The sequence below is a fragment of the Gymnoscopelus microlampas genome (genome assembly GCF_963454915.1).
Source record: "Gymnoscopelus microlampas genome assembly, chromosome: 23".
In the NCBI taxonomy this organism is placed as follows: Eukaryota; Metazoa; Chordata; class Actinopteri; order Myctophiformes; family Myctophidae; genus Gymnoscopelus; species Gymnoscopelus microlampas.
Genome location: NC_139960.1, coordinates 2906643 through 2928113, shown reverse-complemented (window position 1 = coordinate 2928113; position 21471 = coordinate 2906643). Strand labels below are relative to the sequence as shown.

General features: G+C 42.0%; 2 protein-coding genes across 2 annotated transcripts in view; both read left to right on the top strand.

Annotated features, from left to right (window-relative positions):
* il17rel (interleukin 17 receptor E-like) overlaps positions 1 to 21471 on the top strand; it is a 448078-nt gene that overhangs the window by 222777 nt on the left and 203830 nt on the right. The gene's annotated exons all lie outside the window — the stretch shown is intronic.
* LOC311039658 (leucine-rich repeat-containing protein 17-like) overlaps positions 1 to 21471 on the top strand; it is a 50061-nt gene that overhangs the window by 14477 nt on the left and 14113 nt on the right. Inside the window, exons 3-4 of the mRNA XM_084049599.1 lie at positions 3043 to 3297; positions 4364 to 4631. Of these exons, the coding sequence (XP_083905725.1) occupies positions 3043 to 3297; positions 4364 to 4631 (523 nt within the window). The remainder of the gene's footprint in view (positions 1 to 3042; positions 3298 to 4363; positions 4632 to 21471) is intronic.

Genomic DNA, 21471 nt, shown 5'->3' with positions numbered 1-21471 from the left:
TAACAACTTATTACTGGATGCCATACCCCGAGAACTGCAGGACCTTTTCATGTCAAGGACCCCCAAAATTATATGCATTTGGCCGCCAACAGGCCCGACACCGATCTAAAAAAAATAGTTTTTCCAAGGACCCCCGGAAGCAAAGATTTGAGTTGGTGGTCCCCAGCAAAATGTGTTAATACAGCATCACAATAATTTTAACAACTTTATCCAAACCCGTCAAACGCAAATATTCTCTTCTGGGGGTCCCTGGCACAAAACATTTTCAGATGGGGGTCTGTGGCTAAATAAATATCAAAACAAAAATGTTTGAGAACCACTGTAGGCTACTAGAGTAGGTTTGAGAGGAGAGCGGGTGAGGGGAGGGGAGGAGGGGAGGGCTGGTGGAAATCAACCACCTGCTACTGGCTACCAAATGAAGTGAAACTAAGTGAAACCATACCGCCATGCAAAGCCAAACAGAACTAACGGAGTTCAGAAACTGAGGAATGTATTTATAGTTTATATCCTCTCCTCCCCCTCCAACAGTATTGTGGGTACAGTAGTATATTGTAGCAATGGGGATAATATTTTTTGCTGAATATGAAATCCAATCCATGTGAACTTTCAAACACACAACGTACCCAGTACAGGAGTTTAAACATTCTTTGGTTATAGTCTAGAATAACACATCGTATGGCCTCATCAGGTGTAGATTACAGAAGTTGGTGAAACTTCCCTTTGAGTAACTGTGTACTGTACAGGAAAGGGAAGAGGAGATAGAGAAGTCACAAAGAGGCAGGTTTTAATCCTGGAGCAGCAAACACATACAGATAAAAAGAAGAAGGGTCCTGACTTTTATATCATTACTGGGTTCAGTCTCAAAGACATAAACCACTACCTACCCACTGCACTGAAAGAACACACTGCCGCTATCAGGTTTTATGGTGTTTTCCTACTTAATACAGGTGCTGTTTAAAACCTGGCTGTTGCAGAAAGTTCCCCAGTTCCCCAGCAAAACATAACACCAGAATCAATGTAACCACTTGAACTCCAGACTACTGTATTACATCAGATTATGTGAAAATAGCTAATCTGCAAGGGGGGGGGGGGGGGGGGGGGGGGTCTGCTGCCAAATACATATTGATTTGTCATGAAAAATGTTTGAGATACACAGGTTTAACTGTAAATATGATGATATAGCATATACAGTACAATGAGATAAAGAATGCTAGACCATGTGGTACCAGCGGTGTGGTACCACATGTGGTACTCAGTTTGTTGATACCTCCAGCATCTGTGCACCATGTATCTGGGGCCCAGATCAAAGAGAGATTATTCTCTATCGAGTGTGTGTGTGTGTGTGTGTGTGTGTGTGTGTGTGTGTGTGTGTGTGTGTGTGTGTGTGTGTGTGTGTGTGTGTGTGTGTGTGTGTGTGTGTGTGTATTATTCAGAAATGCAAACAGCAGTACATTGGTCGTGGTTTAACATCAATTGCCTTGGGACCCCCCTTGTAAATGAGATGCTACATCTCAAGGGGTTATTCCTATAATAAAGAATTTCAATCATCATCATCATCAAGAGAATATAACCACCTACAGTATAACTTCTCTCCAGTGGTAGAAGTACTCAGATATTATTTTTTACTTAAAGGTAGGGTAAGTGATATTTTTTGGGTTAAAACAAAAAGGACTTTGTTGAAAGGTTAAAGCACTATATTCTGATAGTAATCATTGCTATAGAGTGTTTGTTCAGTAACAGGAGTCTCCCCATCTCTCCAGCTCTTTAATAAACAGAAAATACATTTTCTGGTAGGTGTCAAAATCTCAGCCAATCAGGAGAAAGTACCCATTTTTAAGCTTCATTTTTATAGTGTTCCAGTTCCAATTTTGTCTGCTAATTTCTTAGTGTCATCTCTTCCAATTTCACTTGCTTAATCTGTATCCTGATTGAGTTCTCTATCCTGATTGGATACAATTGTAAATGAAACTGAAACTGAAACGAAAATGCATTTTCTGTTTTATAAAGAGCTGGAGAGACAAGGAGACTCCTTTTACTGAACAAACACTCTATAGCAATGAGTACTATCAGAATATAGTGCTATTTAACACTTATTTTAACCAAAGCAAATCACTTACCCTACCTTTAAGTAAAAGTAGCAATACCACAATATAAAAATACTCTGTTACAAGTAAAAGGTCTGTGTTCAAAATGTTACTTGAGTAAAAGTACAAAAGTCTTGTCATCAAAATATACTTAAAGTACTAATAGTAAAAGTACTAAAATGTTTGAAAATAGCAGCTCTACAAGCTCACAACGCATCGCGTTGTGAGCTTGTAGATCGGCTATTTTCAAATTGCCTACAGTATGTATAAAATAGAGTACAGAAGTCCTGACATCACTCGTTCATCCCCTGGTTCGTAAAGTCATTTCTCTATGGACAATAACATTGTGTCATCATAGAATCGTCTCATATAAGAATTGTGGTCCAAAAATAGACAAACTGTCTCAGCGATATTGTCAGGGAGGAGGTTCTGTATCGTTTATGATAGTCAGTCACTGATATTTGATACAGTCTGTTTCTGGCGAAGATTTAACTAATTCGGCGGAAGTAACATTATCGTTTTCTCACCGTCAGTTGATACTTCATATCCATAAGAGTCAAACCGCCGGGGTCATTTGTTTATTTTTGGAACACAGTTCTTATTTGACGCGATATTAAAGACGTCTATGGGAATTCAGAACGGGGGTGGAAAACCGCGAACCAGTTAGGATGTGTAAATGACGTCAGGCTTCGGTGCTATAATAGGGCTAAAGTGGTTAATGTATGTTTAATATAATAACTTATATCTGCAAAGTAACTAAAGTTTTCAAATCATTGTAGTATAGTAAAAGTACAATATTCGCCTCTGAGATGTAGTGGAGTAGAAGTAAAAGTATAGAAATTTGGAAATACTCCAGTAAAGTAAAAAATACCTCAAAAATGGACTTAAGTACAGTACTTGAGTAAATGTACTTAGTTACTTTACATCACTGCTTCTTTCTCTCTCTCTCTCTCTCCAGGTTCTCAGAGACAACATGTTCTCCAGGTTCTCCCAGCTGCGCAGCCTGGACCTTCAGCAGAACCAAATCTCCTTGGTGGAGGAGCAGGCCTTCTCGGGCCTGGGCCAGCTCACCACGCTGCTGCTGCAGCACAACGCGCTGCGCTCCGCCTCTGAGGAGCTGCTGCTGCCGCTGGAGCGCCTCGTCTACCTCCGCGTCTACGACAACCCCTGGAGCTGCGACTGCGGCCTGGACAGCCTGGTGCGCACGCTGCAGGTCAGTGTGTGTGTCGATGAAGAAGAATGTAGTAGAGTGTATTTTTATGTGAAAAGAACAGCTACTGATTAGGAACATTGTTTGCACCTGTGTTGATTACCAACATCCCCTGCATCCTATTTTTGAAAGCTCACCCAAGTGTGGTTATTGAGAGTCTCCAGTATGTTACAAATAAGTTAAGTACACACGTTTCGGGGGAGCGCTGATGGCCTTTGTGCAGTGGTTCTCAACCTGTTATGTGGGGATGCCACAAGGTTTTCTTTATTTTTTTGGGGGGGGTCCCCAGGTGACTGTAATAATAATAATTTATTTTAAAATAAATAAATGAAAAGACCATTTATGCATCAAAAGTAATAACAAACTATACTGTAAAAACTGGTCACACATTGGCGTACTTGTCAAATAATATCAGAAAGATTCAAAAATGTATCTGTCAAACTAAATGTAATTCCTCAACTCCTACAATTCCAAGTGCCTGTCAGGGTGGGGGGTCCCCAGTTCAATGTGATTATTTTGGGGGGTCCCCAGTTCAAATATGATTTTTTTTTTGGGGGGGGGGGCATAGCCTTAAAAGGTTAAGAACCACGAGCACCAAAAGGTTAATGTGAGTCGCACGTTCGATTCTCAAGCCCGGCGACCGTTGCTGCGTGTCACTCCCCGTCTCCCTCTCAGTTTCCTGTTCACTCTCAACTGTGCTACCTAATAAAGTTGTTACGGTGAATGTCAGTTTTCACAATGTATACAAATCCTTTGAAAATAGCAGATCTACATGCTCACATGCGACTCGCGACACATTGTGAGCTTGTAGACCTGCTATTTTCTAATAGCCTAAGTATTTATATTGCTGAAGTGGTTAATGTATGTTTTTTTAATATTATCAAAATCTACAAAGTAACTGTAACTAAAGTTGTCAAATAATTGGAGTGGAGTAAAACGTAAAATACGTATCCAGATGTAACGGAGCAGAAGTATAAAGTATCAAAAATGGAAATACTGAAAGTCGTAATCAAGGTACTAGCATTTGAGTAAAAAGTACTTAGTTTACTTTCCTCCATCACCGCTGCAGGTGCCCAGCAACCGCAACCTGGCTAACTACGCCAAGTGCGCCGAGCCGGAGGACCTTCGAGGACACAAGCTGAAGAAGCTGAACGCAGACGCACTGTGCGGCGCCGGGGACAACCAGGTGGACAGGATTCCTGGAGGAGGTGGGGGAGGAGGTGTCGACGGAGGAGGGGGGGCGAAGCCGCCGCCCAAGAAAGTGAAGGCGGACGCCACCACCCTCTGCCACACCTACATGACCTACAACAGACCCCTGCTGGACTGCAGCAGCAAAGGTGAGAGATAGTAGGGGGTGCTAAGTGAAAAATCGTTACGCGGCGGATAAAAGCATGAAATTTGATACAGATGTCCCTTGGGTCATCCTAAAACATCCTAGAAGGGGTGCCCAAAAAATTCTTAAACAGGAAGTGAGTTACGGACAAAATCCAAAATGGCCACCTAAACTGTTGACCGTTGACTCAAAAGACACCAAAAGAATCTCCAAAAAGCATAAGATTTGGCACACATGTCCCTTGGGTCATCCTAAGACATCCTAGAAGGGGTGCCCAAAAAAATCTGAAACAGGAAGTGAGTTATTGACCAAATTGAAAATGGCCGCCTAGTGTTGTCGATTGACTCAAAAGACACCAAAAGAATCTCCAAAAAGCATAAGATTTGGCACACATGTCCCTTGGGTCATCCTAAGACATCCTAGAAGGGGTGCCCAAAAAAGTCTTCAACAGGAAGTGAGTTATTGACAAAATTGAAAATGGCCGCCTACAGTGTTGGCGATTGGCTCAAAAAGCCTATAGAATCTCCAAAAAGCATACAATTTGGCACATATGTCCCTTGGGTCATCCTAACACATCCTAGAAGGGGTGCTCAAAATAATCTGAAACAGGAAGTGAGTTATTGATTAAATTGAAAATGGCCGCCTACAGTGTGAAAGATGATGCAAGATACCTAAAGAATCTCGTAAAAGCATGAAATGTGGTACAAATGTCCCTTGGGTGATCTGAACGCATCCTACAAGGGGTGCCCAAAGAGGTTTTAAACAGGAAGTGACCGCCTAAAGCAGTTGACACAAAAGAAAACATAAAGGGACGTCATAAAAGTGTACCATTTGGTACGTACATTGAGTGCTTCTTAATATATCCTAGAAGGGGTTATGTATTTGTTTGTTTGCTTGTTTATTAAACCTTTTAGGAAGGGACCATGTTGAAGAAATTCTAAATGGCTGTTTAAACAGTTGACCACGGCAGTCTGCATATTATGCAGACTCAATACGACAGGTTATGCAGTGCATAACCTGCCGTATTTTGTAGTCTACCTTCTGTTTTCATTTCTACATCATCTTATTTATTTTACTTTATGCATTATTCTTTTTATTTTACTCTTTGAATCTTCTTTATTTATCTAACTCTCTGCATATTCTTATTTATTTTACTCTGCATCTTATCTTACTCTGCTTATTCTTATTTTACTCTCTGCATCTTATTTATTTTGCACTCTACATCTTCTTGCTGGTTTTACACTCAATCTTCTTTACATACAATCTTCTCATGTATTTCCTTCTTGATCATTACTGTTTTTTTGTGATTAGTGTTTAGTAACTACATGTATTCATGTGTGCCATTTCGCAATTACCAGCACATTGGCATAATGCTCTGCAAGGTAACCCAGCATCCCGGCATCTACACTTTCTCGAACAGAAGGGCTCAGCTTTGCAGCCACACTTGAGTTCTCTACAAACTTTGGCAGCCTCTGGCAAGAGTGTCCATAAAGGTGTCCACGAATCAGCTACTTTAATCCATCCATATTTGTCAGGAGATGGTAGAGATTGCATAGCTTTCAGGCTTCTGGACCAAATGCCAGATTGGCAAACTGCTCGATTTGAATGTTGTAGCAGTGCAGCCCGTGGGGGAGGAGTGTTTTCCATTGAGAGACTATTAAAACTTTTTTTTGGCACCCTTTAAGATGCATTCAGATCACCCAAGGGACATTTGTACCAAATGTCATGCTTTTATGAGATTATTTTTTATGAGTGTCTTTTGCATCATCTGTCAACACTGTACACGGCCATTTTCAATTTAGTCAATAACTCACTTCCTGTTTCAGATCATTTCAGGCACCCCTTCTAGGATGTCTTAGGATGACCCAAGGGACATGTATACCAAATTGTATGCTTTTATGAGATTCTTTAGTTGTCTGTTGAGTCAATCGACAACACTGTAGGCGGTCATTTTCAATTTTGTCAATAACTCACTTCCTGTTTACGATTTTTTTGGGCACCCCTTCTGGGATGTCTTGGGATGACCCAAGGGACATGTATGCCAAATTGTATGCTTTTATGAGATTCTTTAGTTGTCTTTTGAGTCAATCGATAACACTGTAGGCGGCCATTTTAAAATGTGTCAATAACTCACTTCCTGTTTAAGATTTTTTTGGGCACCCCTTCTAGGATGTCTTAGGATGACCAAAGGGACATGTGTGCCAAATTGTATGCTTTTATGAGATTCTTTAGTTGTCTTTTGAGTCAATCGACAACACTAGGCGGCCATTTTTAATTTCGTCAATAACTCACTTCCTGTTTCAGATTCCTTTGGGCACCCCTTCTAGGGTGTCTTAGGATGACCCAAGGGACATATGTGCCAAATTGTATGCTTTTTGGAGATTCTTTTGGTGTCTTTTGAGTCAACGGTCAACAGTTTAGGTGGCCATTTTGAATTTTGACCATAACTCACTTCCTGTTTAAGATTTTTTTGGGCACCCCTTCTAGGATGTTTTAGGATGACCCAAGGGACATCTGTATCAAATTTCATGCTTTTATCCGCCGCGTAACGATTTGGCCATTTTTTGTGGTTAGCACCCCCTACTAAGACGCGTTTGACTTGACTTGTTGGTGGTTCTCTCCCTGCTAGCGTTCTGTGCATAGTTTCTTCACTTTGTTGTTGAAACTCAGTGCACTGCGGTGTTAGTTTGCCCTGTCTACATCATCTATCTATACATTCCAGAAATCCCTGTGTGTCTGTACAACATACTCTCACTCCCAAAACGGACAATAGGTACTTCTTGCGACAAATGTGACCAAGCGGAAAACGTTTGTGTCATTTGACGCCGTCCCGGTCACTTCCGCATTCCTGGAATGTGGAAGTGTCGCTCGCAAACCGTAAGACGTAAAAGGGCGACGACTCCGGTTAAAAAAAAACAGTTAAAACGAGCCACGAGAGGCACCGCCGAGCGAGCGAGTCGGCGTACAGAAGTTTGCGAGGTTCCGCTTCAGCCGACTCAGTGCTGTTCGAGTTATGTACGATAGAGACGGAATAATAACTGCGGCCAGATCCCATTGGTTGCGCAATGTTACAGAAGCGACCCGGTGCGTGTAACTAATAATACATGGGACCTGACCCAAACCCAGTAGACCATAATACACCATGTGATGTCCTTACTGGCTATTCAATTCTATTCTATACAATACATTAGTGTGTGTATTTGTGTGAAACATACGGTGGTGACAGACTGGCATCGTATCTGCTCTTTCCAGCACATTGCTCTGTCTATACAGAGACAGGGTGAGTCTCTCTCTATGAGATATGGTGAGAAGTTGAACTGAGTATCAAGTGGTGAGAAGTTGAAGGGAGCCTGGTGGTGAATTCAGCCTCGTAACGATGCAGATTCTCAATCTGGTTGTATTTTGAGGTTCTACTGAGCGAGCCTGGCTGGGTGGGTGGGTGGTGCAGTGGGGGGGGGGGGGGGGGATACAGGCCCACAGTGCCCATGCATCAGAGAGAGAGAGAGAGAGAGAGAGAGACAGACAGAGAGCTATCCATCTATCCAAACCTCTTCCAAACTTCACATCTGTTTCTCTCTCTCTTCTCTCTCTCTCTGTCTGTCTGTGTCTGTGTCTGTGTGTGTCTCTCTCTCTCTCTGTGTAACTGTCTCTTGTCTCTTTCTCTCTCCCTCCCCCTCTTTCTCTCTCTCTCTCTCTCTCTCTCTCTCTCTCTCTCTCTCTGCATGAAGCAGCAGTATAAATGGCAGCATGAGGCAGCTATCACTCTGGTTGTATAATGTGTGCTGTTTGGGCTCCATATAAAGATTGTGTTTCACTGCGGCTTGGTTTGTCCAACATAGACAGAGTGGAGGCAGAGAGCGGTGGTTCTGCACGCACATCCAAGCACAGCCTCATAATGTGGTTCCTTTATATTCCACTTCACTTCTTCTTGCGAGTTTGTCTCTCACTCTCATCACATCCTCTACTGCTTTCTCTCTCACTCTTTCTTTAACCCATTAAAACAGGGAAAACATTTTTTAACACAAATCTTCTCTTCTGCGGGTCCCTGGCACAAAACATTTTCAGATGAGGGTCCGCGGCCCCAAAAAAATATAATTTTGAGGGTCCCAATTGGCACGAAAAGGTTTGAGAAATACTTATTTAGAAGACATTTGTAGAATCGGCCTCAGGTCTTAATTGCTTCAATCTCTTTTGATCCTCACGTCCGTGACTGCATGCCCCCTCTCTCTCTCTCTCTCTCTCATTTCATTATAGGCCGATGATGATTTCTGTGATTTTGTCGCCACGGAACAAAGTAAAGCTCTCAGATTTTGGGACGTATGATTGATACCCTTTATAAACGAGGAGTCTGTGAACTGTGAACAGAGCCCCATCTTTCATGCAGTGCTGACGTGCCAAAGCCGCACAATGCTCCATCTGTGTCCTGTACGTGCCCGAGGAAGCTTTTTGCATACTTTCCTAATTATTTTCTCTCTCTCTGACTCCCTCTCACTACAGTGGCAGCATTTTTCTATCGATTCTTTATCTGATTCTGAGCCGCTCTCTCTGTTTTGGCTCACATCCGTCTTGTCGTCCTTCCTCAAATCCCCCCATTTCATCATTCTCTCCATCTGTCCTGCGGTCCCTATATGAATCACAATCGAGTTATTTGTCAATTGTCCTATGTACTCAAATACAGTACATAAAGAATATGAAATACGTTCCCCCTCAGCCACTTGCAGTGCTACATAAAACAGCAAATCTGTCTAAGAAACATACAAAAGACCAAAACTAAAACACAACATAGACAAACATTTAAAAAACAACCAATGTATGGGCAAAGTGCCATGGTGTAATCTTTTAAAAAAAAACAGTTACTAGTACAGTTTAGTAAGTGCTGTTTTGCATTTCAAAAGTACAATTACTGTACATCAGTGGTTCTCAACCTTTACAGACTGCAACCCCCCGCCATTCTGGTCAAACAGAGTCAGGGTGCACCCAAAGCCCATATACTTTCCCCCATACTCTATTCTACTCTATTCTATTCTATTCTATAACTCAATGGTTCCCAAACAGTTTAGCTCAAGACCCCGAAATCATTTAGTAGGGTAAACACATGTGGTGCTACAAATGCTACAAATAATAATTAGGGACGTGTTCCATTCGGGTCAAACAGAGTCGGGGTGCTGCAATCGTGCTTGTTTGTATTTGTACAGTATGAAACATACATTCCAGAAAGCCATTACTGTCCCCCCACAGTCCTTAATTCTCCCATCTTCTCACGTCTCCCTACGACTCCACGCGTCACCTCTTTTCTCCATCTATGTTTTGCATCAAATTGTCTCAAAGCCCCCCATTTCCAGCCTCTTTCTCTCCATCCCCTGCATTTTCCCCATCACTCTTTCCACTACACTCGTTCTCTCTCCCTCTCCCCCTGCCTTCTACCCCTCTCGTCTATCTCAGTGGTCGGTGGTTGTTCCATTGAGGGGAACCACAGCACATTCCAGTCCATTCAGACTCCATCTTTCTCAGTACAACATCTCTGAGTTGTTTGTCCCGGTGGAGATGGCATAATACTCTCAAGGCAGCGTTCTCAGCAACAGGGTAGAACCAGTGTTGCCATGCGTGCTTATTATAAGCGACTTTGGGCATGTTTTGTTTTCCGTAAAGTCTCTTGTAAATATTGGTAGTTGCGGGTTGCGTTTTTTTGGGGGGTTGTATCTAACTTGTAGCTGCTTTTTCGAGCTTTCTTCAGTTTAGCCATCAGCTATTTTAAAATAGCCGATCTACAAGCTCACAACACGTCGCACTGCAACGCGTTGTAAGCTAGTAGATCTGTTATTTTCAAACAATCTTCATTTAAAAAAAGAAAATCTGGAATAATAGTTTGAAAACAAACACAAAATATTTTCAGATGGCGGTATGTGGCAAAACACATATTGATTTGGGGATCCTTGACATGAAAATGTCACAAGAACAAAACAACACTAGACAAAAAAGTTTGACTGGGCTGCCCCACACTTATTTTGGGTTTGTTTTCATAGATTCCATGGTTGCTTTGATTCCATGGTTGCTTTGTTTTTCTCTCACACGATCTGGCAACATTGGGTAGAATCCTCAAGTTTTGGAACACAGGCCAAGATTGCATCATGGGAATGCCAAAATAGGCCCCTCATTCTCCCCCTGCTTTTTTTTTTTGGGCTAGAAACAGTGATTTAAAAGTTACAATCTGAAAGGTTGGATTCCCGTGTGAAAAATAACTAGATTTATAGCTGAATTACAAACAATACAGATGGTTTTCAGGTGTAGGAATCATGTACAGCTCATAGCCTCTCAGACGTACTCCAAGTTCTTTGAAGCCTCAGTCAAATTCTATAAAACTTGATGTTGTAAACTGAAGTATTATAGTGCAGGCAGTGGTGGAAGAAGTACTTAACATATCTTATTTAAATAAAAGTATTGATACTTTAATGTAGAAACACTACTGTTACAAGTACAAGTCCGGCATTCAAAATGCAATGAGTAAAAGAATGAAGAATGAGTAAAAAGTAAGAGTACTCATTCCGCGTTATGTCCCATTTCACAAGTTTTCAAAATGTATACACATCTTTTGAATATAGCAGATCTACAAGCTCACAATGCGCATTGTGAGCTTGTAGATCAACTATTTTCAAACAGCCAAAGTATGTTTACGGCTTAAATGGTTAATGTATGTTTTGTAATAATAATCAAAGTCTACAAAGTAAGTAACTAGTAAACACCACAGTGCAGCTAACAGTCTGGGCCTGTTTGACACAGTTGAAGTTGGACAGGGAACGACGTGAGGATTTTAAAGTCATAATATACAGATTAACTTGAGTTTGTTTCAGTAGGCAGCCAAATGGGTGAGTCATTCATTCACTGCTTGGCTGGTTTCCATCACGCACACACGCACGCACACACGCACGCACGCACGCACGCACTTTAGCCTCGCTAATCCTGTGTTCAGATGAAGAGATGCCACCAATCAACATTACATTACAACCATGTGTGTGAGTGCGTGAGAAAGTGAGTAACTGTTAATGCTATTGGCTCTTTCTTCACTGCTTGGCTACACACACACACAAAAATATACACGTATACACGCACGCATTGTGTTTCCGGTATTGTGTTTCATGTTCTGTAGTGATACTAGCTGTCCAACATTATGAGTGTGATTTCCTTGTGTTTAGGTCTGTCTGCTGTCTTTCTACCGTCCATACACGTGACGACAAGTGACTAATGTGTTTGTGTACATTGCATGTAGCCTGGCTAGTTGCCATGAGATGGGAGGCAGACTGGGACCAACTGAGAGCTGATAACAGGGGTTTGCAATCATCATGCTGGTTATGGAATGCCTCCGGGCCGATTGCAGGACTTTTAAACCAGGCTGCATTGGACCCAAAGTACAAATGTAGACTTACTAAGTGTATGTTTGAGCAGAATGTGCTTTAATACAAACACTCTCACTACACTGCCAAAAGCTATATCCCATTCATTAGATTGCTAGTGTCACAGTCACAGCCTCTGGCCCTTTGTGTTGCTTCTGCCCCTCCCATTCCCCTCTCCACATTCCCCTCTCCACATGCCGCGCAGGGTGCCACCCCTGTGTGTCTGTGTGTGTGCGTGTGTGCGCGTGTGTGTGTGTGTGTGTGTGTGTGTGTGTGTGTGTGTGTGTGTGTGTGTGTGTGTGTGTGTGTGTGTGTGTGTGTGTGTGTGTGTGTGTGTGTGTGTGTGCGTGCGCGCGCGTGCATGCGTTAGTGGTGGGAAAAAACGTTAATTTCAGTGAATGAACAATGATCCGTTCAAATGATTTGTTCACGTTCAACGTTCAGTAGCGCTTCCGGTCACGACGGAGCGCATGGGCTACTATTATGCATGCAACTGTGTGCATCTGTTCCACTGACATGACTGCACAGTCTGCACTGTCATTCACCATCTTTCATGAACGAAATTGTGAACGTAACAGTTTCAGGAATTAAGTGAACACGTTTGTTCACGTTCACAGCAAAGAACTAGTTACTTATGAACAAATCGATCATGAACGACCCATCGTGTCTGCAGTGTGCGTGCGTGCGTGCGTGCGTGCGTGCGTGCGTGCGTGCGTGCGTGCGTGCGTGCGTGCGTGCGTGTGTGTGTTGTGATGGAAACTGAGCCTGTTTGGCTAATGAGCCCAAGTGGTATGTTCATTGCTGGTTTATTGTTTGGTTGAATGAATGAATGAATATCTTTATTGCAGACTCATGGTCCATAGAAAAACATACAATTGCGTACAACAATAAACATAAATAACAACAGTCCAAATGTTAGACAGGGCATTTGACATTTGTTGTCAGTTTGGTTTAGTTTGGATCTCTGTTAGTTTGGGATTATGTAACTGTAGCTTTAAGTATTGTTACTCTAGTGTGGTAATTGCCGTGTGTGTGTGTGTGTGTGTGTGTGTGTGTGTGTGTGTGTGTGTGTGTGTGTGTGTGTGTGTGTGTGTGTGTGTGTGTGTGTGTGTGTGTGTGTGTGTGTGTGTGTGTGTGTGTGTGTGTGTGTGTGTGTGTGTGTGTGTATGTAAACCGTGAGTGATTGTGATATCTTTGTACCGTTTAGTGTATTTTAGTAAAACAAAAAACTCTCTCCTGAGTTTGGTTTTCAGAGTTTCTGCTTTTAGTTTGAGTGTGTAGAGAGAGCATTATTCTTCTTTGTCAGGCCAAGGGCAAAAAGAAAGTTCTATATCTACTGCAGATTTATTGCACAGTATCAATGTAGACAGATAGTCCTCCTCACAGTTTGGTTTAATTATCCCACATGGAAAAAGATTATATATTTCTCAACAGCCCATGGCTGGCGTAAAATTTATGGTAGGATAATAAAGAAAATAATAACAAGCAAAAAGGAAGTTGCTGAGAGAGGGCCAGGGGAAAAAAACTGCCTGACCGCGGTCAAGGACCTGGCGAATGTAACCATCAATCATTAGCAGTGAAAAATGTGTAGACAAATGTCTACTTTAATGCTCTACGCACCTACTAATTTAGGACTTACATTATATAAGTCATTCTGTCTGTGCAGTCAGCCTATGTAAACACTGTAGGTCTGTTAATCAACTAGCGCTGCGTTGCATTCATGGTTTCTATACTCTGCTTGCATAATAGTCAGCATTTACAGTAACTATACCTCCGCCAATGTAACCTATGGCTTTAATAAAACATACTCTACCACCTATTTAAAATCTGCTGTAGGAACGTACAGTGTAGCCTACTTAATATGCAATAGTAATGGACCACAATTATGAACTCTATTGCTAATGCAGCCTGCAGAGTCAACCTGCCCGGTACAGAAAATGTGCATCACATTCTTAAAAGGAAAATTGTTGCTTGACATGTACAGTACAGTAGACAGGGATGCATTGCATCATGTTAGCTGTTACCTACACGTTTCATATATACGTATATACTGTGTCGCTGCCCTCCACATCCAACTGTCTAGCATCAGGGTCTTGAGCGCTGCAGTGTTGTTAGCTAAGCTGTCGCGCCGCAGTGTGTCTACAGTACGGAGGTGGTGCACCTCTTTCCTTTTCCTGGCTGTGCCTTGGGTCGGCTCCCAAAGTGTCTGCGATCCGTGGGAGGCCCTCGTCGAGGCATGGAACACATCAAGTAAAGTGCCTTGTTGTCTCTCCCTTGTTCATTTTCCATACTTCACATCCATATACTGTAGCAATACTGACACCACTAGTGTCTTGATTGAATCTTTTTTTTGGTCAGAAATGTATACCGCACAAGGTACAGTCAGACGTTAAGGCTAAAGGATAACACAGAAAAAGTCCTGGGGACTTGTTTCCATTGTGGTCCTATGTATTCAATTCATCAACATAGCAGAAAAAAATAACACGATTATGCATGTCATCAACGAATACAAACACTATATACATAGAAGAAAAAACAATTTACACCTCTCGATGGGAAATTACATTTACCTCCTCTTGTGGTCTAATGATAGATGTTTTTCCGGACAGTTTTGAAAGAAGCCAGTGCACATCCTTTAATGGATGGTGTCAGGAAATTCCACATTTAGCTGTATGAGAATTTTCCAAAGTTTGCTCTAAATTTGGGTAGTAGGCTACCAGATCATGGTCACGCCCTCTAGTGTAGTTATGAGGGTATTGAGGTCCTTTGACTATCTTAAATACCAAACACATTGATATTTGCTTAAAGCTGTCTTCTACCCTGACTGAGCCATCCCAAACTAGTAAAGTGTGTTTGAATTAGTTGGGTCATGGGCTCAAGGCAGAGAAGTAGTCGTATCAGTTTGGTTTGGGAGGTCTGAAGTTTTTAGTGACACTGAGATGTTGGAGAACCAAGAGGTGCAAGCATAATCAAAATGGCATCTGATGAATGCACCTCTTGCTTTAGACAGTCAGCTCTTCTGCATTGCATTGCATTGCATCATCACCCCCCCCCCCCCCCCCCCCCCCCTTTAACGTCTGCTAAAACCATACAAAGAATGCATCCGATTAGCACGTCTGGCCTCCATGTGCTTTCTCCACAATGCCGACGACCCTAGAGGGTTCCTCTGACAAATGAGCTCCTCAGCGAGGCTGTTGGAAATGAGTCAAACATGGAGCGCTGGAGGTAAAGCCATTACTGTGATTTAAACAAAGGCAATGAAATCACTCACTATCCCTGCAGGACCGCTGGTCCCTAATCTGTGGAAATATACAACAGCGTAGTCTGACCTCTTAAACCTTTTATGAAACGATGTTGAAGGTTTAACTTTGGACACAAATAACAATGTCAGCTTTTTTATAATGTATTATTGGCTTATATTCTTTAAACGTTGTGTTCTCTGTAATACACTACACAGTAAAATCCTAAGAGTTAATATAACTATGAGAGAGTAAGAATCGACCCTTACAGATCCATTCTTACAACATCAAGGACTTACGGTGTCCACTCTTGATCTAATAAAACCCAACCTGAAAAACAAGGGATTGTTGCCAAATAACTCAAATCCATTGACCCATTAATAACTGATATTTTAACATTTCCCTGACACATGGATGAACTCCAGTGTCCTATCGTCACATCGTCAACCTGTTAGTGAAGTTGTGGTGTATCGCCACCAGCAGAACATGTTTTGTACAGCTGTTGAAACCAGCATGTTACTGATGACTCCAACAGACCCGGAACAGACCGTCTTCCCAGTCCAACACCGGCTCTGAGCGGCCGACCTTGGCTCTTCCATTCATGTTCTGTATGGTATGTTTCTTCATTCAGCGCTTCAGTCTGATAAAGCAGTTCACAGATGTCGAAGCTGGAAGCGTGGATTAACAAGCGCATCACAAATAGTGGTGGGAGAAAAATAAATACTTCTTCCAATATACTTATTCCAATAAAAGTGTTCTTATGTCCGCAAATCCATATTTGGACTGTCTTTCTCCGTTTGATAAAGCATATGGCCGATGCTGGCCACTGTAGAAACGGAAACTGTTGCTCTTTTCTCATAGATTTGCACCATTGAAATGAAGATCACTGGATTTTCAATCACCCTGAAGGCTTCATTTCTTCCTTCTTCGGTGAATCGGTGGTTGACTTACAGTGCAGCAGGTTCACTCGGGTTCTTTCTGTCTCTTTTCCTGAGTGTTTCTTCTTGAAGAAGAATTTCACAGATGTCAAGGGAGAACCTGGAGATTAAGACCGAGGGCTGTTTGTTTGTCTAAAAGCTCTGCATTGTTCGTCGTAGTTTTAGATGACAAAATGAACACTGATGGGAGGAGGGCCACGAATGAAAGTCGTGCAAGTCTAAGCTGCTCAACATTCACATGATCATCTGGATGGCCTGTGCTGTGTGCCAGCTGCAGATGTGGTCCGGACAAGGATGTAGCCTAATTATTTCTTTTTTCCGGTGTCCGACAACGTCTTACGACGAAGTATAAATCAGGCTTCATGAAACTAAGATAGCCCACACCTAAAGAGGAGGGCGTTTACAACAAAGACATCTTTGTCCAGAGGGAAAGCCAGGGGGCATGCTTTGTCTAGAAATAAAGCCATTTTTAATTTGTTATAAATGTATTTTATCTAGTGCACTGATGGCAAGCTCCCAGCTAGCATGGTTAAAATGGAGTTTGAAGTTACAATGGGAATATATTGGAGGTTTTGTCTGATAAAATGAATATCAAACATCTAAATACCGGTATTGAATTTAGCAACTTAACTGTCTGGGGTGAAACACAAAAGCCAGAGTAGACTTTGAATGACCCCAGAAGTGTTTCAAAGTGAAATAGCCCTTTAATAAATGTTCTGGCAAACAAAACATCGCCCGAGGAATTTACCAGTAAATCATTACTAAAAATAGGTTGGTTTAATTTACTGTCTCATGGATTAAGGAACTGGGGGGATTAAGGAAGAGACGATAAGAGTCTACTATCAGATGTTGACTTCCTGTGTGTAGTGGGGAAATGAATCCGCTGCTCATTTCCTACAGCATGTCTAGACCAGTGGTTCTCAAAGTCGGGTCCCCCACCAGGGGTCCTTGGGGGGGTTGCAGCAAAAGTAGTTAATGTGGCATCACAATCAATTTAACCACTTTATCCATTTATATGTTGGCTATTCAAAAATGTAGAACATAAATCTTCTCTTCTGGGGGTCCCTGGCACAACGTCTTTTCAGATGGGGGTCCGCAGGCCAAAAACATATCAATTTGGGAGTCCTTGACATGAAAAGGTTTGGGAACCACTGGTCTAGACCAGTGGTTCCCAAACCTTTTCATGTCAAGGACCCCCAAATGGACACTTATTAGCCTGTGGACCCCCATTTGAAAAGATACATTTTAAGGACCCCCAGTTTGACATGCATTAGGGCTACGGACCCCCATGTAATGGCATTTCTATCTCTGGGACCCCAATTCATATTGTAAAATCAATGTTATCTTAACTCTGAGAGTGTACAAATGGAACCAAATGGAACCAAATGGACCCTAACGGGTCCATTTGGTTCCATTTGTACACTCTCAGAGTTACAGACCCATAAGGGTCCATTTGGTTCCTATCCATCATTTAGCTGGGGACCCCCTGGAACCCCCTCAAGTACCCCTGGGGGTCCCCGGACCCCACTTTGAAAACCGATGGTCTGGACGCTACACTGACGCTGTCCGTTCTCCTCAACAGGTCGACAGGCGGTCACAGGATGTTCTGACCGGGTCACAAGCATTTAGAGCCGCGCGCTGTAACAGAAGAATATGTTTTTATTTCATCAATAGAGTCCTGACTGTTGGTTTCGGTTGGGATCCACTGCTCTATGAGGAGGATGTAAAGTTGTGCCCTGTTCATGTTATTTATTTGATAGAGCTACATGAGATCTGAATGGAGGAACTCTTCATGTGTTGTGTGTTTATGTAAGATGGGTTGTTTTGATAGAGCTACATCTATTTATTTAAAATGGGTTGTATTGATAGAGATACATGATATCTGAATGGAGGAACTCTTCATGTGTTGTGTTGTGCTATTTATTTAAGATGGGTAGTTTTGATAGAGCTACTGTACATCTGAATGGAGGAACTCTTTAGCGGTTCAGAATCCTTCCTGTTTATAAACAATAACTGGAGTTAGAAAGAGAAGTGAATGACAAACAATAACTTGGAGTTAGTCATTCTCTACTCTTTCTAACTCCAGGTTATTGTTTGTCATTCTCTACTCTTTCTAACTCCAGGTTATTGTTTGTCATTCACTTCTCTTTCTAACTCCAGGTTATTGTTTGTCATTCTCTTCTCCCGGCATGACTTCCTCCGGGATTTGAACCTACAACTGTACAGTCACAAACAATGTTTCCCATATCTGCTTATCATAAGTGACTTTGGGTTTGTGCCAGGGACCCCCATACAAGATTTGTGTAGTTAAAATGTTTCAAATATTGTCCAAATAAAACAAACATGCTAAACAAGATTATTAAAACTAAACATTGCAGATCTACAAACTCACAACGTTGTGAGCTTGCTTGTAGATCGGCTATTTTCAAATAGCTGATGTATGTAGGGGTTCAAGTGGTTAAACTGATTTTGATGCTATATTAAGTCATTTTGCTGGGAGTGGGGACCCATGTGACCTATATTGTAGTCGCTTTTTTGGGCTTGTCGTAGACAACATATGTATGTATGAGCACCCATACGTTATGTCTGGGTGCTCCCACCACCCATACATAACGTATGGGTGCTCCCACCACCCATACATAACGTATGGGTGCTCCCACCACCCATACATAACGTATGGGTGCTCCCACCACCCATACATAACGTATGGGTGCTCCCACCACTCATACATATGGGAAATAGATGGTGTGTTATAGGGTGCAGGAGGTTAGCCTCATTTCAAATGAACTCAGTCAGCAGACATATATCTGTGTTGGACAGGAAGAATGTGCCTTTGGCTGCAGTTGTTGATGTCTGGGGGTCTCCACATTAACAGAAAGGGAGCCTGGGAGTTTGAGTCTTGGCTGTGATATGAGGTAACTGGAGAAGTGCTAGCGTGACTCCAACTCTTGTAAATCGGTCCTTACCACAGATATACTGTTCGGCATGAGATACCCAAAAAGTGGGTCGAGACCCATTTGTGGGTCACAGACCCATTTATGAGTCCTCTTTTATTTGTGTTTCCAATGTTTCATCTAAAAAAATAATAATAATCAAAAGAATTTCATAAATAAATCAAAGAAAAGTCTGAGAAATTCCAAGTAGTGAAAATAGCCAATTTTCAAGCTCACAACGCGCTGTGATGTGACGCGTTGTGAGCTTTCATAGCTGATATGTTTGGGTCCCGGGGAGAGATCGAATTTCTCTTTTGGGTCCACCCCTGAGACAGACAGACAGACAGACAGACAGACAGACAGGCAGCATGTGAAAAGCTCCTACGCTTGTTAAGCTTTCCTAATGGAACACTGCATAGTGTGTGTGATTACGTTACCTTACTGCAGCAAATGTAGCCGTAAGTGTGTGCGTGCGTGTGTTGCTGTGTATGCGTGCATGCAGTGTGTAGTTTTTGTGCGATTACATTTCCTTACAGTCGGCAATGATTTATGGCAGTGCCTTCACGACAGCCATCTGCAACATCTGCACCTATTTGTGTGTGTGTGTGTGTGTGTGTGTGTGTGTGTGTGTGTGTGTGTGTGTGTGTGTGTGTGTGTGTGTGTGTGTACAGTACCCATTACAGTACATGTTTATTTACATGTTTTGCTCACATAATATTTATGTGCCATTAGGCCTTAATGAAAGACTGGACATTACACTGCTGCAGATGTCTGAGTCTTTACAGACTCACTCTCTGTCTCACTCACACATTGTGTGTTTGTGTGTGCCTGCGTGCATGCCTGCGTGCATGCGTGCGTGCGTGCGTGCGTGCATGTGCAATGCGTGCGTTTGCAATGCAGCCAAAACGCACAAACCTTTGACCCATCCACCACTGTTGTGAGACAGACCATGGTCTTTGTCCCTCTCCCCTCGTTGCCTAAACATCCTTCCATCCACTTCCACTCATCTGTAAATGCTTATCAGAACCCCCCCCCCCCAGACAGCAGACCACCTACAGAGTGCTGCAATTAGCTGTACTGGTTCTAATCTGTATGTTGAATGAGAATGAACTGTACTGATTCTGTACGTTGAATGAGCACAAACTGTGCTGATTCTGTACGTTAAATGAGCATGAACTGTACTGATTCTGTACGTTAAATGAGCATGAACTGTACTGATTCTGTATGTTAAATGAGAATGGCACACCGGCTGTAAACACCTCCACTCAGTCTGCACAGAAATGAACCCTTACGGGTCTATTGTTAAACATTCAAAGCCACATAGGTGCAGTGAGTGATATTTATTTGTTAATGGTGCTTCTACTTAAATAGTCCTCTGTGTCTAGATCTGATAAACACAGGGTCGTTCATTTCATATGACAGCAGAGAATCATAGCAGAAGAATGACATATTGGTGAATTAGATTGAGATTTCTGCTTAGATAGTTATTTTGTCCTGTACACAGTACAGTATAGAGTGTTCATTTATCCAAGTGTCGCTCTGAGGGTGTACTGTACAAATGTGACAGTACAAATGTTGTACACTCTCAGAGTTAAATGAACACTTAGGATTTTAATGTGTATAAAAGACAGCGAAAGTCTCTTTACACTCTTACGAAACTGATGGAATCCTCAAGAGGAGCCAGAGCAAATCACCAGTCTCCTCTTCAGCCTCTGTGGAAAGCTTTATGATATTATCATAGTTGATGACAATTTACTATTTACAATGCAGGCATTTAGCAGATGCTCTTTATCCAGGACGACTTACAATAAACAAGGTAAAAAGGTTCAACATTTGGAGTCGGCACTGCAGTTCAAACTAGTGGTGTAAAGTAACTAAGTACATTTCTAATTTTCAGTACTTTTACTTCTACCCCACTACATCTCAGAGGGAAATATTATACTTTTACTCCACTACAAGTATTTGAAGACTTTAGGTACTAGTTACTTTGTAGATTTTGATTATTATTACAAAACACACTTCAGCCCTATATACATTTTGGCCAATTGAAAATAGCCGATCTACAAGCTCACAGCTTGTAGATCTGCTATTTTCAAAAGATTGTTATACATTGGAAAACCTGAAACGGGATATTCTGCATAATGAGTACTTTCTACTTTTGGTACTTTAAGTACATTTTGATACCATTACTTTTGTACTATTACTCAAGTAAATGTAGAATTCCAGACTGTACAGATATTAATAAACTACTCAGCAATTCACTAATAATTCCCTCTGCAAGGGTAGTCGTCGTGTAGATTACAGTGTAACTACTCGACTGGAGGCGACACAGTTAACTCAGGCCAC